The following is a 16170-nucleotide window of genomic DNA, read 5'->3' on the forward strand; positions in this document are numbered from 1 at the left end:
ACAAAAATACAAAACGGCGATTAGGACCTTTTTTTCTCTCTCTTTTGCCCCACGATGAGTACGTGCAATGGGGGGTTTGTTTTTATGCTTCAGCTGGAGGAGGGATTAAGGATATCAAATTTCCCCCATTGGTTCCCCCATCCTGCAAAAGATGTAAGCTACAGTCCTGTGCATTTTTTGTGTGTATGTGGTCATTTAGCACAATAAATATAATTTAAAATCAATTTACATTTTATATTATTTATAATTATTCAATGAACCAGATAGATTTGATTTTCTGTGCTTGGTTCAGATAAAATATGATCAGTTTGGTATTCCGGTAGATTGGAGCTTATATTAGAGTTTTGCGTTACATGCCTAGTGACTACTTGATGGTGCAGTGAGAAGCGCTATGTCTCAGATGTCACAGGTCATGAGTTCAACTCATATTTGGATCAACATTTATAATCATCATCCCAGTGGGAGATATTGTGTTACAAAAAAAGGAATGTTAGCGCCAACTTTTAATGATGATAATGATGGTAGGCTAAAAATAATCAAAACTTGAGCAGATTTTGGTGTGTTGTCGCAGGTCTAAATTTGGTCCAGATATAACTGGATTAAATTTATTTATTTGCAGACACGTTCTTCCTTTATGTTCATTCATGTGATTAAACATTTAAACATTTTTAAACATTTTTGTGCAAATTGATATCTTTTTATTCATATTCCACTCAACTATTTAAGGTTCGCTCTATTTTATCCTCAATGTGAAATAATCACACGCCAACCATTTGGAACACTAAAGGAGCCATTCCTTTTCCTTTGCCATACCCACTGAACACAACATCTTCCACCCAAGGTAGATAAAATTTGAATGAAACACTCTAGATGCATCTTTTTCGGGTGGCTCTCCGGGCAAACGGTCCATCGTCCCGGACTGACCCGTGGCGTGACTCCGTAGCGCGCCCACAAGCCCCCCTGAATCGATGAATTAATCGCATGAATGAAGTAACCGAATCGCACCGGCCCCATCGCTCTCTCCATCGGTGCCATCGGAAGATTCAGGTCAGCGGTCACTTTCGTAGCACTTCGGTGGCCCGGGCCGTTACTGTTACGGCACCGAATATGTGAGCGCGCGCTCGCGTTTGTGTGGGGATGCTTTGCGACCGTGGTAGAGGGTGGGTGCGGCACCGTGCGTGTGTGTGTGTAAATATATTTTTGGGCAGATTTTCGGACCAGCTGAACCGCGACCGCGAATCGTACGCTTTGGGGTTGGCGTACGCAAGGGGAGCATTAGAATTTACGTAACACCCGTCCGCGTCATGCCCGGCGTTGCGCTTCTCCCTGGCGCACTGCGGTCGACACGGGTACACACTTGGCTTGTGGGGTTTTTCCTTTTTGTTTTCTTTTCTATGCTGTTGTTGGCGGCAGGTCATTTATTATTATTATTTTGTGTGTGAGTGTTGTGGTAGAGTTCGGCTTTGGCGGGTTTTCAGCTTCACACGCGGTGCGGCTCAGGTTACGAAGAGATAGATTGAGCGATATGGGGACGAAATGGGACGAGCAAGAACCAGGAAGTGTACGGTAAGCATGACACAAAGATGTATTAATACATGAAGCATAGGGGGAATGAAATGAATTCAAAAATATTAAAGCCTAAGAACTTCTGCGTTGTTTGTGCTTCGCGTTTGCGACAATCTTTACCCAAACGCAAAAGATACCGGATCATTTTTGCCCGGCCCATGTCCTTCGCTTTCCGGTATGCGGCATGATGACGTAACGGAAACGTCACGCGTCTGCCGGTTGCTGGGTGCTGGGCGGACAGAAACGGCGCGTCTGCGCGTGGCCTCCTGATGCGTTCGGCAACTTCCGTCACACACGTTGTGTGTCAATTGATGCCGGATCTTGCCGGCTGCCGGTCGATTTTGGCCAGAACTCGCCAGCATTCGCTGACCGGCCATTTAGCGCATTTCGAGTCGGGGCTGGCTGCGTGACGGCGTGGCAAAGGTGTGAACGAATGGGAGAAAGAATATGTTTTGTTTTTTCGATATTGTTTTCAGTCGTGACAGGGGTTTTGGTCCCCCGCCCGTAGTTCGTTTTGTTTGGTGATAATGGGAGGATAACGGTTCCCGAGCACAGAACGCTAAACGTACCATAATGAAAATGTTCTATTTTTCATGGTTTTTTGAGTTTGGAAATAACATCCAGCCGATTAGATAATACCTTTACCGCGCTCCATGTGTGTGGCTTGAAACGTCTGAAAGGCGAAGCAGCATTTGATTGAAGGCGTGTGGAGAGCCTCAAAATTAGCATTTAAATTTTAAATACGTCCAAGGTTACAGTGCCGATGAGGAATGGCGACAAACATTGGGAAAGGGTGTCCGAAATGCGACAACAGAAAACCGCTTCAACAATAACAATTATAATGAGCCGGGTCGTAAGGTTCTGTTTGAGGCCGAACCGTGCATAACTCATCAGCCGAATGTAACGTGGCGCTCGAGCAATTGTGCGTTGACAAATGTCGTTAGGGGTCAGCCATACATTACGTAACACAAAATGAGAATATTTTAGTGCAGATGCTATTATTGCCAAATGTAACGCTTTAACGCTATTTATTAATCATGTAACGATTTGGTGTAGGCCTCTCAGCATTCCTTATTTATCGGTCCATCATAAATCTATTTATTATTCAAATTTTAGTATAAAATAAAACTCTTTAGTTTTAGGGGGTTATTTCTAAAGTTATGCTAAAGTTATTTGTAAGCTGAATTTATAAAAAAAGAACTACTTCTAGGAATGGATCAGTCTCCTAGTAATGATGTCCGTTACTAGAATGGAACAGATACTGTATTGATCACTGAATCGGCAATGGTTCGTGATTCGTTCTTTGTCCAAGACATGTTTAACTACAGTTTTGAATTGGAAAAAGTTGAGTATCAGACATAAAACCAGTATGTTGTTGGTATAGTTTAGCAGGCTTTAGCTCCAATGGAGTTCTTTCGCTTTTAATAAAACCAGTATGGTCTGGGGTTTATTTGCAGGATCTGTATGGCCTAAGTTGTTGTTTAAGGAACGGTATATATTGCGATCAATGCCAGGACTTGTATACTTGTATGCGTTCAAGATTAGTTCCCAAGCTTATATCGCTTGGGAATCAGTTCCAGGTTCGTTTTAGGTTCGGCACCAGTTTCAGAACTACATGGTTTGGGAATCCGTTACAGGACTTGTGTAGGTTTAGATCCAATGAGATCTGTATTGATCAGTTGCAGTACCTGTATTCGTGCTGTAAAAGTTCCAAAATCAATATGGGCTTCTGACCAGTGCCGGAACCTGTATAGGTCCTGAATAAGTGGATTTGAGAGACGCCACGGAAGAGCTTAATTAGGAACAGTTTATAACCGATTGAAATTAAAGAGTTATTGAGTTAAACTCCTAATAAAACACGTAATAACACCTAAATCTATCATCATTGTTTTTCTACCAGGACTCGATTCAACTTATACCCAAAATAAAATTTTTGAAGCATCTTGACGTTCAATAAATTGTAACTCTGCAAGGCACCCTGTCATTTTGTACGTTTGCGTAATGTATGGATGAGCCCCGAGTATGTCACACTATTAACAGGAAGAAAAATCACTTTTTTTCTCTTTTTCTTTCTACTTGCTTGTAGTACTTAAAAATGTGAATGATCACATCTGGCAAGAGGGATAAAAATAAAGTGTAGATGGACTGGGGGAGGTATTAGAACTTTTACGCAATGTCACGAAAAAATAAACGTAAGTATCCTGGCACACACGTCGATTGTGTGCAGTGACGCAGCTGGGGCGGGATGGTGGGTACCATGGCCTTGGAAGAATTGATTGGTAGTAGTTTGCATTAATAATTTGTGAATTTATCATTGATCATTCTTGATCATTGCCGACCCGGTGACGTAAGACCTGGCGAAGAACAATGTGGGATAAGGTTATGATTTGGGGTATTCTGAATTCTGGACCTAATGGACAGGAATTACTTGCCGAATTTCGTCCCCTGTTGATGGGTCCTATATGTGCGTAACGCTATAACTGCTCAGTTGAGCTTCGCCGTTTCGCATTGATCTTCGTGCATCATATCTGGTTGAAATAAAACATACACACACACACAAATTACACAATTCGCCAGCTCGCCTGGCAAATCCCATTTGTGATGGCGATGGGACATCCCTCACAGGAGCAGCCTTTGTCACAGGCCACCGCCGGTTGTTTACCGTTTCTCCGCCGGCATTGGAATGTTTCCCTCCTTTACATAGCGCCCCCGGTCCGCTTGGTGGGTGGGAAGAAAATCCTGCTCGTGTCCTACAAAACGTTTCGCCGAATCGTGGCCGCTCACCGTCGATCTTGCAATTGACACCGACCTGACACTGATTCGTCTCGGTGTTGGCCTCCATAACCGCGCGCACACTAGCGCACCAATCAGTGGATCCCTCGCACCTCTTACACAAACTCCTCCTTCCCCATTCTGCTTGAAAACTCGATCGGATGATCGCGCAAATGATGATGCCTCCTCCCTGCCAAAGGGGTTATAGGGTGGTTTGTGTGTTGGGAGTGGGGTGGACGATTTCTTTTCATCTTTCATCCCCGCTGCAAAGCCCGAAACTATAGCCAGCCCAGACCGGCCAGTTATGCAAGGCTGTATGGGGCGCGATTGTTGCGAATTTTTGGGGCCGCTCTCCCATGCTGGGTGTGCTTGTGTGTTTACACGCGCGCGTGTGTGTGCGTTTTCTTTTACATCTTACATTACTTATAATGATGGTTTTGTTTTATTTCTTTATCACCTTTTGGCGCTGTTGGTTTCACTTTCGCGCAAAAACCGTTTGGCCTACAATCCCTCAATGCGGTATCTTTGCTACCTTTTTCTCTCTATCTCATTAACTCTCAAACTCTATCTCCTTTTCTCACCATTTTGGGGCTGGTGTATAGAGGCTGGTGTATACATACCTTGTCGGGTCATCCGCGGCGGTTGCGTATGACGCACGTGTGCCGCCACCCGTCCAGCTTCGGCACATGTTTGCTCTCCTTTTTTTTTGGTGGTGGTTATGCGTGGTACATAAATAAACACGTCACCTACAATCAGCTGCGAAGGTGCTGTGAACGAGGTGCCCCTCTCGGTCGTACCCAGAAATAGATGCGGCGAAGAAATGCGACGACGAAGCAACAACGGTGGACGAACCTGGTGCGGGATGTTTATTGTTTCGCACCAATTAATGCCTGTAACTCCGGTTCCCATCGAGAGTCGATAGTTTTCTGGCGCAAAGTGATCTTCAATTGTTTGTAGAATGCACCGAAAGTAGCGTTAATAATTAGTTTCACTTTATTTTTAACAATCTGCGCTTTTTACCGAGCGAATGCTGTAATCGATAAGGCAGTCGCTGTACTTAAGCGGATTACTTGATTAAGTAATCCTAAGATGAGTGCTTAAAGCGAGAAATTTGCTAACGAAACAATTGATTTTTGGAGAAAAAATATTTGAACGGTCCTGGATGCGGAGAGTCACAGCTGATTGCATACATTTAGGCGCCTATGATGAAATTGGCTGTAAATAGAGCATTTTTGCTTAACAAAAACAGTTTTTTGCTTTCCTTTTTTAAAACTTACATCATAATGCGCTTCTTTCCATGGGCAAGATGCACCGGAAGCATTCGGAACCATTAATACACGCTCGAATCAAACAAACATCGGAACCATTTTTTATCTTATCGCGTGCGATGCATTGGTCAACAGATAGGCTTACAAGCGCTGCTCGGTTACCGGTTTTGTCACGACCGTTTTTTTGATGGATGGATTAGTCATTAGTCGTTTGGAAATACACGCCCGTTATCGGTAGAAGCCCTCTAAATCTATATCTAAGGAACTGTACTAGGAGGCGGGCGGTTCATCGCACCTTTGGTATGATATAATGCGCCGAAATGATGTCACTGGGTCTTTAGAGTGTTGAGTTACACCTTCCACGTGCTTATCATTACCTGGGACACTCCCTCGTTAGGAGGCTTTGAAAGTATTTCGGATACACGATACAGGAAAGAAAGAGCAAGAAAAACACGTGACGCGGTATGGGCAACACTTTGGAGGTCATTTGAGTATGCGAATAAATTATTCTACTGTTGGAATAGAGTAGTAAGTGCAAAGGCGAATTCATTCATCTCGGGGTCTTACGCGGCGCGAATTATGATTGCCAAAATGTATGCAAAGTTAACGTGGTGTTTGTGACTTGATTTCTTATTATTTCTTTATTGTTGGTAATTTCAAGATTCTCTATAAATGGAATTATCGATAGAAACAATTTTTTTGAATTATAAAAAATACCACTTTTGACATTTAATGAGAACGATTTTCTAATCAAAAACGCTTTTGGTCTTTTGTTTAATGCCTCATATGTTTAATTTAATGAAATCCTCGTTTTAATAATTCTAAATTTACCGCAACTAAGCTTTGCTACATAAACACTAAATGTGGAAAGGTTGATATTTGATTAACATTGATCATAATTAACTTAAATTCCTAGTAAATGTAGAGTTCTAGGTCCAATTCGATTCCCCAGCAGAAAGCTCAAAATTGTTAGATGTATACTTTAGTTTTTTAAATACAAAAAAACAATTAAAAAGAAAAAAGACAATGTTGAAGTTTAATAAGTGCCTGAGATCGAAGTGTCCCACTTAATACGCATACGTAAAATATGTATGATCTGTTTGTAACTTTTGTCATCATCATCAGCGGTATTGAAACATTCAGATTCTTGAGATTTTTGGAAATAAATGTTCCCACGAGGAAAACCTTCATGCTTTCATGCTCATGAGAGATGTGATTGATGCTAAGTAGTGTAAGAAAACATGATAATTCTGTCTAGACCTGAGAAAACTGTCTCCCACTACGACTTTTTGTATACATATATCAAAATAAAATGAAGAACAAATTATAACATATATGCTATTCGCAAACAGAAGTGAACTAACAATTGAGCTTCGACCTAGGGGGTCTAAACTAAACTGTAATATGTAACTAGCTGTATTCATTTGTAGTAAGTAAATATAAAAAAGTCCAGGTATTGTCGAACAATGTAAAATAGACACCATAAAAGTATTATATTGCATACCTTGTAGGCGCAACCCATCTTGGCGAAAATAATGTCGACGTATGCTTTTTTATTTATTTATTTCTATCCAGACTTTGCGTCTCCTGACGCCATGCGCCTTTTTAAATGTAATAACAGTCTGACAATCTTCTTTTTAATCTATCCATCCTATTCAATGTAATGACATGTTAGTTATTCTTAATACTGAAAGACTTATCGTTCGTATCGGCTTAACATTCAAGCTTCTTTTTCTGTATTCGCTGAAGCTCTTTTCTCTTCAGCAGATCAAACAGCCCGGCCGTATAATGTTTGTAGTACTCTACCAGGTCAATTCGATCGACATCAAACTCGAGCACTGCTTCATCCGCCCTGGAAAGCAATTGCCTCATGCGCTTGACGTTATCGTTTCGTGCTGTCCACGTGTGGCTGCGAAAGTGTTCGGAGGTGTCGGCCAGCGTTTTCAGACCCGTCGCCATTCTAACATTACTGCGGAAAAATCCGGATCAAACCGTAAGATTTCCTATGAGCTTGAAGTGAGATCTATACGTACCATTTTGGCTTTTTCAGAATTGTCAGGAAAAAGTCCGCAATGTAGGCAAGAAGGTACATCCACCAGAACGTAATGAGCGACAGAATTCGACAACGGGTTAGCCGCATACGAACATTTCTAAAAATAGTTTCAATTAAACTGTTATTCTGATAACTATTTAAAGAAAACACTCTTACCTAAACAGTCGTCCACTATGGGTCGGAAGACTCGCCCCAACAAGTCCAATAAACTGCTGCCAGGAGATGAGCTGCTTGTCGAAGTAAAAGTTGTACACCGGTGGCTCAGCACCCTGTCGATCAAACGATTCCAGCACACGCTTTTCCTCCTGCCGATGGCTCACGTCACAGGCGGTAGTGATCAGGCCGGCAATGCAGTAGTCCACCGGTGCCAATGCCGGACACACGGCAGGATCCCCGTAGTACCAAAGCAGCCGTTGTTTCAGTATCGGAATGCACAACGCTGTCACACCCTGCAGGCTATCGACCCAACCGGGCACGGGCTCTCGGTAGCCGGGCGTCACAATCGGTGGGCGGAAGATACCGATCGGTAGGTCGGAGAAGCGCTTCTGTATCATCACCTCCGCACACTTCTTGCTAAACGTGTAGTTGTTGGGCAGTGGGGCAATGATCGAGGGCATCAGTTTGGCCTTTTCCGCCTCCGTCAGCGGTTCCAGAATGCGTCGAATGTGGTCCCAGCCGCCGTACCGTATGTCATCGTACACGCATTCTTCGATGTAGGCTCGGTCGCAGTTCGAGTAGAAGGTGGAGACGTGTACGATCGCCTTCAGATGGCGCGCTTGCCGTAGGAAGGTGTACAGCCGTTCGGCACTGGTCACATTGGTGTCCAAAACGGTTTGAAACGACATGTCAAACCTTACCGTAGCCATGACATGGAAAACAATCTTGAAAGGAAAACCATTGGTAAGCAGTTCTTTAAAATCTGGAAGAAATGCTGATCATCTAACCTGTGTCTCGTTGAGTAGATCCGTTTTGTAAGGTTCCTTTACGAACTCATCCTTCGTAAAATCAGTCTCAACGGCTTCCAGCTTTGCGAACACTTTGCTGGGATGCACTTCAGACTCTCGTATCTTATCGAATATCTGCAGAACAAGAACACATCACAGCAAATATAAGAACCAAAATGTCACAACACCGACACGAAACACATTGTAATTAACATTTTCCATTGCCATTTCGTCATGCGCCAAGCGCGAGATTGCCCTTCGCTTTTCTAGCTGCAGTTAGACGCACTTCCTTTTCACTTATGCAATGAAATCTGCTCAAGGACAACGTGGCTTCAAACCGCCCAAGTCGACCGCCCATTAACTGTAAACCTGTTTGCCGTATCCTTGCCTTATCGGGTAAGGCGTACGCTTTGCGCTATCTGCGGTCAATGAACCACCACCTGTCCATTGATGGATCCGTACAGGTTATAATTTACCGACGAAAGCAATCAGTTTTAGACACAATCAAAGCTTGTTGAAATCCCACACGACCCAACACTAATCACTGGCAATCATGGAAACGGTGGATACTAACTGGATCGGAAATCAACTGACGCAATCGCTCGGGTACGCTGGTGCCACGCTTTTCCCGCACAAGCAGCACCACCTTCTTGACGGCCATGCTTCGGAGCAGCTTTTCCACCAGCACTTTGCCGAGAAATCCGGTACCGCCGGTAACGAGCACCACGGCGTCACGGTAAAACTCCAAAACGTTTAACTGTTTGCTGGATTCTGTGAGAGTACTCCCTGGGATATCCATGTTGGGGTTTTTGTGTGGTTTAAATCACGTTAATTTCGATGTCACTCTCAGCTTGTTAGCACACAAACGGAACATAAAGCGAAGAGTTCTGAAATGCAACTGGAGAACAGTTTCCTGTGTTTCGCTTCTATATAGCTGTACGACGATATCCTTGATCGTTCTATAAGGCGCTGTTAGGTGAGACGCTAGATGGATTAGCTTCCGTTAACTTCCGTCCGTTATGTTCTCGATGTCACCAAGAGTTTCTCAATGTGAACTGGTAGAAATTCAATCAAGACTGGTAGCCCAACGTACTCTCGCAGCCCAGTTCGAACTTGGCACATTTATCGCACAACGAAACATCGGTGCAAATGTAAACGAAAGATTTTGATAGTACACGTACGACAATGTACGCCTCGTCACACGAGTATAAATACAGTTGTGCAATAGAAATATTTAGCAAACAAAACGCCTAGTGGATTATTTTGAAAGGGAAATATAACAACAAGAAACAATCGTTGTTTCAAATGTAGGACAAAGCTTTATTAACTTTGTAGATTTATTGTCGTGATGTAAACAAATAGAATGTAAGAAAAAATTATAATGAATAAATATAAAAAAATAATCAAACAATTTTAACCTATCATAAACAAAACATGCACAAAGACGCTCAAGCTCTGTTCGCCGCCATCGACGACTTCCGGCGATCATTCTTCCTCATCAGCTCCATCGCAATGCCCTTGGCGTACGATTTGTGGTAGTCTCGCCAGTCGATCTGCTCGCCATCAAAGTCCAACCTCTTGGCGTCGTCTCGGGATAGCAGTGACAGCATCCGCTTCACGTTGCTGTTGTCCATGGTCCACATGTGACAGCGGAAGTACTCGACCGCGTTGGAGAGTGTCGTAATGGCGGACACAATTTTCACGTTGCTAGATCGTACGGGAAGAAGAAATACGTTATTCTGGAGTTGATACTCATTGGAATCAAAGAGACGGCTCTTACCTGCCCCGCTTGCCGAACCAGGCCAGAATTTCATCGGCAATGCGCGCCTGGAGCGTCATCAGCCAGAGCAGCATTTGGGGAAATATTTTCCAAGGACTGATGCGGCATTTGATGCGACTGTGGATCAATAGAGAGAAAGACATATTATTTTGATAAGGAACTTATACGCTCGTTAAGAGTTCGATCGTACCTCAGCCATCGATCGAGCACGTTCGGCAAACCAGAGCAGACCAGCTCCACCATATCGCCGTAAGCGAACCGGTTCTTCTCGAACGTAAAGTTATACACCGGGACCGGCTTTTCCACCGGCAGAATGGTGCACTGTCGGCGGTAGATGTCGCACGCCGCCGCCAACATCCCCGACACCGTATGATCGACCGGCGACATGAACGGCTTTACCTCCGGCTTCCCATAGTACCACATCGTCTTGCCCAGGACGACCGGCACGCACAACCCGGTGGCACCGTGGAAACAGTCCACCCAGCCCGGTTCCGGCTCCCGGTAGCTCGAGATCACGATCGGCGGCCGGAAGATCCCAATCGGCAGATGGCCAAACTTGCGGCCAACCATGGCCTCTGCACACTTTTTGCTAAACACGTACGAGTTGGGCATATTGCCCAGCACCACCCGCGTCATGCGTTCCTTCTCCTCCACGCTGAGGCTCTTGAAGAATAGCTGGATGTGCTCGAGCCCTCCGTACGGTACGTCGTCGTAGATGCGCTCCTCGATGTATGGCCGATCGCAGTTCGCGTAGAACGTCGACACGTGCACAATCGAGCGCAGTTCCGCCATCGAGCTGGCGAGGGCGTACAGCCGCTGCGCTGAGGTGACGTTGATCGCGATCGCTTCGTCCAGCACCTCGTTGAACCGGATCGAGGCCATCACGTGGAAAACGATCTGTGGTTATTAGGAGCAGGATTGAGCATGGTTAAGAATTAAACGGATTGGAAATTACACACACACACACACACACACACACACACACACACACACACACACACCTGCACTTCGTTACAAAGTTTCGTCTTGTCGACGTCATCCACAATGTCCTCGCGATCGAATGCGGCATCCATTGCTACGACCTTCGCGAAGCGTTCCTTCGCATCCGGTGCCGTGCTACGGATTGTGTCGAAAATCTGCAAAAAAAAAACGGAAAACCGATCACGCTCACGATTCACTAAAACATTTACTAAAAACTAAAACAAAGCAGGATCACACACTAACCGGTCCTTCCAACATCTGCTGGAGACGATCCGTCGCACTGACGTTCGCTTTGCGCCGGATCAGCAGAAAGATCTTCTTCACCTCAAAGCAACGCAGCAGCTTCTCCACCAACACTTTGCCGATAAAGCCGGTGCCACCGGTAACCAGCACGGTCGCGTCACGATAGAACTCGGCCACATTCAGCGCACCCTCCAACACTGGTCCCGTATCGATCGTTTCCGTATTCATCGTACTGCACTTTTCACAACTGCTGCACAACCACTATTCAGGATTCTTCCCTAAAACCACAGTACAAACTTTCGAAATCTACCGATCACCGGAAGGCTGCAAAAGCACTGATCGGAGCCTCCGTTCTGGAGCGAGCCTTTATACTACCACGCACAATACGGAAATAAAGGTACGCATTGGCGCAACGCACAATCCCGCGCGCGACCCAGTCCGGCTAGTGGGTCTGTGGGGCGCAGCAACACGTTTTGTTGTTGATCGATCGGCTCCTGGGCAGAAGAATTGGCGAGACCTGTTGCAAGCGGGAGAAGCGCGGTTGCTAATTCTCACGCCCGGCATTGTTATCCCACCACGGGCTGCCCCAACGTTGCACAGCGTGTCCGCGGGTGGATCTGCGTGTGAAAAAGGTGGAATTATTGTTGTTTTGTTCATCGGCAGGTTGTTCCGAATGTGGTTTGCTTTGATCAGTATTCGCGGGACGTCGGTCTGTTGACATTATTAGTATGGTCGTGTGATTCTGCAATATTTAGTGTCATGGGTTCAAATCTCGTATATAAACTTAATCTAGTCAAAATTCGAACTATCAGCAAGGTGTTAACATCAATTTAATTTCTAGTTCAAATCTAAACCTAATAGCTAACTAACAAGTGTAGAAAAGATGAAGTAGAAAATGTCCGTATATTATATTCACAAAGAACTTGGATCCACTGAATTCATTCGCTTCTTTAAACTATCTTGAATCTATTTTTTCTTAATTAAATCTTCTTTCAATGGTAACTCCTCTTAGTAGTTATCACATCTTGGACATTCCTAGTTCAATATAAATTAACCATTATATCATGATTGGCTTGCTTGACACCTTGAGTGTCATCGATATCCTATATGATAGCTAGTTGTGATTCCTAAGCGGGCATTCTTCTTCTTTTTGGCTCAACAACCGTTGTCGGTCAAGGCCTGCCTGTACCACTTGTGGACTTGGCTTTCAGTGACTTACATATTGATTTTCTCCCATAGCAGGATAGTCAGTCCTACGTATGGCGTCACGACTGTACCACGAAGCGGGCATTACTGATTTCAAATATTTATTTCTTGGTAACAATAAACATACTCCTTAGTTTATGGTATTAGTAAAAAAAAGATCTAAACGAATTATGATAAGTTTATTTTTCCTTGATTGTTATATGTTGAGAATATAAATTGAAAATAAAATTTCTTTCGAATATATTGAATTCACAAATACTCATACTCAGATACTCAGATATATTCTCATTATATTACCATTAATCGATATTGCCGTCCCATAGGTTACATTACGAATATTCTAACCAACCAAAGAATAGCTCATATCACTACGAATATCCACTAAATGTTAGAATATGCTTTTCACATTATCGCCATTGTGTTTTAAGCTATTTTTTACTGTTGAGACTGTTAGCACATTGTCCAATTTAGTTGGTTTATATATTCAATTATTCGGGCACATGTTTTGAAATATGTTCACTTCGTTAGCATCTTGAAATAAAAATAAATAAATAAATGAATCAATCTTACCTTAGAATGTAACATCCTAATCGCTTTTTTTGTGGCATTTGCAGGATGAACAGATCACTGTCCAGACTGACCTCTGAGTTCCTTTTTGATATTGATTTCTTTTACATTTGTTAAGTAAACCTCTTACCTTTTTAATAAACATACTATCTAAACTCATTCAGCAAAGCCGTTTTAAATGCATCACAGTTACAAACAAACGAGGAACAACATTAAAACAATATAATACAATATATTGTTATACAATATAATACAACAAATAATATAATACAATATAATACAAACAATATAACATAATAATATGTCCTACTGAGAGGCATGCGTTGCACCATTGTGATGCAATCACGCATGTTTCCCCGGTGTATCTTTAAGGGCGATGGGCGGCACAAACTAAGTGGCATAATTTATGGCCCTCCCCACTAAATACCGTCCACCGACTGGGGACCGTCCAACCAGTTATTTCCTGTACCTGTCGAACCAGTTTATCTGTTATAGCAAAACAAAATGTTTTTTGTTTTTTGTTTTAAAATAAATTTTATATTTTCAATTAAATTTTTTGACACATTCTGGTTGACGCGTAACGCCTTTCTGTCGAACTGATAAACGATAAGATCGTGATCAATCACTGACCTCCTCAATCGATGTACAGGTCACCCCGGGCATGATCAGTGTCGTCCATCTCTCCTCCGCATGCATACAGGACTTGCCCGCTGCTGCCTCGTGACACAATGGCCCGATTTGCTGTGCTGCTCTTGATCGTGTTCGCTTTCGATTTTGCCCGATCGAGCGGTAAGTATGAGGGATTCTTTCGGTTGCTTTTTTACGCCCCAGTAAAAACCCGACCCACCCTCCCATCCCGTGAACAGATCTGGTGGAGCTGACGTGCGAAACTGACCAGGACTGTGAGCCGTTTCGCAGCGCGACTGTAAACTCCACGTGCATCGAGGAGCACTGCCGGTGCACTGACCTGTCCCAGAACGGCAATGCCACCGAGTGCCGGCCGCTGGTAAGTAGCGTGACCTTGCTACTCGTATCCCTCTCGTTTATTCCCAATCAAACACCGGCTGATGCCTAGGTTTGCTGATCGATCGTACGATCTCACCCTCGCTCTCTCTCTCCCTCTGCGTGTATCCCATTTTTCGCCCTCGCGTGAAGGTTAACCGAGTGTCGAACCACATCGGTGGTCAATGTCCGTGCCAGGTAGCGAATTCGTTCTGCCACGAGCAAACGCGCCGGTGCATCTGCAAGGACGGGTTTCTCCCGAGCCGGGAGGACAGGAAGTGCGTCTACAGTAAGTCCCGCCGACGTACGCGTGCCACACACGCGCGCTTGTGGATGTCCCTAACCTTACTTATCGCTTGCTTTTTTCATTGGTTGTCTCGTTTCATTCGGATGCCCTTGCTTTCCTGTGCACGTCACCAGAATCGGTACAGCTGGGTGGCGAGTGCGAGAATAACGAGCAGTGCTCGAACCACGACCACTTTGCCGACTGCCGGGAACAGGTTTGCCAGTGTCAGGAACACTTTGTGCTTCACGAGGGTGCCTGCCGCTCTATCATAGGTGCGTGTAACAGTGTGATGCCACAGTATGATCGATCAACGTCTCTTCATCTCTGCACGTGTATTGTTATTGTTTTTTTTTCTCTCCCCCCCCCCCCCCCCACGCTCTCCCTCCCAGCGGTTGCTAACCTCACGAAGCCTTGCGCAGCGGATGACGAGTGTGCGAACGGGACGGCCAACTCGGTGTGCCACGCCGGGCAATGCCTGTGCGGCGTCGACTTTGTGGCAGATGCGACCAACAGTAGCTGCCTGGCGGTGGCCGCACTCGATCAACCTTGCACCGACACGAACCAGTGCATTGCCTCGCTCGGGGTAGGCTCGATCTGCTATCGGGAGCGATGCGGCTGCGATAGCAATCACTTCCAGTTCCCGCTCCCGGTGACGAACGCCACCACCGGCCAGCAGGCGGTACAGAATGTTTGCGAGCGAAAAATCGGTAGGTACAAGGGGGCAAGGTGGTCATTACAGATGGTGGATGCGGGAAGAGAGAAAATGCGCTTTTGCATCAAAGTTTTACAGATCGCTAAATCTAAGAGATGAGCTAAGGGGCGATTAATTTGTGAAGTAATAACACACTCCTACATGTGAATCTGAAATTGACGGCTGTTCTGACGCAATGTTTTGACGGGGCTGTGAAGTAATCGCTCGCTTTGTTGAAGCGATTAAAATTACATCAAACATTATCAGATGGAGGGTTTATCTGATTTCCTTTCCTTAAATTTACATTTCAGTACACGGAGACAGCTGCAATGACGACCAAAACTGCTACCAATTCCACGTCGGACCGCACGAACAGTCGATGGAATGTTACATGAACGCGTGCGTCTGTTTGACCGGATTCGTGGAAAAGAACAACATCTGCTACAAGGCTAGTAAGTAGACTACAGACATTCAAATAGGATTGTTACACAATGTTAACCCCTTTTCAGATACCGGAGTAATCATCGTACCATCAACGCTGTTATTTGTCGTCATCGGTGTCTTTTTGCGCTCAATGTCATAAAAAAGAGAGATCTTGCTGTTCTTGATGTGATATTTGTATTCCCTATTTCTTTGTATTTATCTTCGTTTCGTAGTTTGATTGTTGTGTTTCCTGTGGCATATGGAAATAAAGATATGAAGACGCTTGTTTGCTCTTTTTTCAATTGATTATCGTTGTTTTACCCCTAACATTACTCCAATAATGTCCTGGTTCACGGTCGAGTGCGGAAATAATACCACTCCGTTGCCT

General features: G+C 44.5%; 3 protein-coding genes across 3 annotated transcripts; 1 reads left to right on the forward strand and 2 right to left on the reverse strand.

The window, feature by feature from the left end:
• Positions 1–7319: 7319 nt before the first annotated feature.
• On the reverse strand, positions 7320–9402 carry LOC133393154 (fatty acyl-CoA reductase wat-like). The gene is made up of 5 exons (XM_061656610.1): positions 9178–9402; positions 8604–8738; positions 7816–8540; positions 7640–7756; positions 7320–7575 (listed from the first exon to the last, which is right to left on the reverse strand). The coding sequence occupies exons 1-5, from the start codon at positions 9400–9402 to the stop codon at positions 7320–7322; spliced, it is 1458 nt and encodes a 485-aa protein (XP_061512594.1).
• Positions 9403–9896: 494 nt separating this feature from the next.
• LOC133393087 (fatty acyl-CoA reductase wat-like) lies at positions 9897–12135 on the reverse strand. The gene is made up of 5 exons (XM_061656464.1): positions 11608–12135; positions 11385–11519; positions 10574–11280; positions 10384–10500; positions 9897–10310 (listed from the first exon to the last, which is right to left on the reverse strand). Exons 1-5 carry the CDS (start codon positions 11833–11835, stop codon positions 10052–10054), a joined length of 1446 nt encoding a protein of 481 aa, XP_061512448.1. The 5' UTR covers positions 11836–12135; the 3' UTR covers positions 9897–10051.
• A 1627-nt stretch (positions 12136–13762) lies between these two features.
• LOC1278873 (multiple epidermal growth factor-like domains protein 10) lies at positions 13763–16088 on the forward strand. The gene is made up of 7 exons (XM_318519.5): positions 13763–14169; positions 14247–14386; positions 14536–14671; positions 14803–14940; positions 15058–15375; positions 15671–15811; positions 15869–16088. The coding sequence occupies exons 1-7, from the start codon at positions 14109–14111 to the stop codon at positions 15940–15942; spliced, it is 1008 nt and encodes a 335-aa protein (XP_318519.5). The 5' UTR covers positions 13763–14108; the 3' UTR covers positions 15943–16088.
• The last annotated feature ends 82 nt before the right edge of the window (positions 16089–16170 follow it).

Source organism: Anopheles gambiae, chromosome 3 (assembly GCF_943734735.2).
Source record: "Anopheles gambiae chromosome 3, idAnoGambNW_F1_1, whole genome shotgun sequence".
Lineage (NCBI taxonomy): Eukaryota > Metazoa > Arthropoda > Insecta > Diptera > Culicidae > Anopheles > Anopheles gambiae.

Bases quoted from the DNA above. Each gene is read 5' to 3' on its own strand.
- LOC1278873 (XM_318519.5), top strand. From the start codon at position 14,109: ATGGCCCGATTTGCTGTGCTGCTCTTGATCGTGTTCGCTTTCGATTTT. The intron at 14,672-14,802 runs GTAAGTCCCGCC...GCACGTCACCAG, and splicing joins GGACAGGAAGTGCGTCTACA to AATCGGTACAGCTGGGTGGC. The intron at 15,812-15,868 runs GTAAGTAGACTA...ACCCCTTTTCAG, and splicing joins CAACATCTGCTACAAGGCTA to ATACCGGAGTAATCATCGTA.
- LOC133393087 (XM_061656464.1), bottom strand. From the start codon at position 11,835: ATGAATACGGAAACGATCGATACGGGACCAGTGTTGGAGGGTGCGCTG. The intron at 10,501-10,573 runs GTACGATCGAAC...ATTGATCCACAG, and splicing joins GTGCTCGATCGATGGCTGAG to TCGCATCAAATGCCGCATCA. The intron at 10,311-10,383 runs GTAAGAGCCGTC...CGTACGATCTAG, and splicing joins TGGTTCGGCAAGCGGGGCAG to CAACGTGAAAATTGTGTCCG.
- LOC133393154 (XM_061656610.1), bottom strand. From the start codon at position 9,402: ATGGATATCCCAGGGAGTACTCTCACAGAATCCAGCAAACAGTTAAAC. The intron at 8,541-8,603 runs GTTAGATGATCA...TTTCCTTTCAAG, and splicing joins ATCTACTCAACGAGACACAG to ATTGTTTTCCATGTCATGGC. The intron at 7,757-7,815 runs GTAAGAGTGTTT...AACTATTTTTAG, and splicing joins CATAGTGGACGACTGTTTAG to AAATGTTCGTATGCGGCTAA.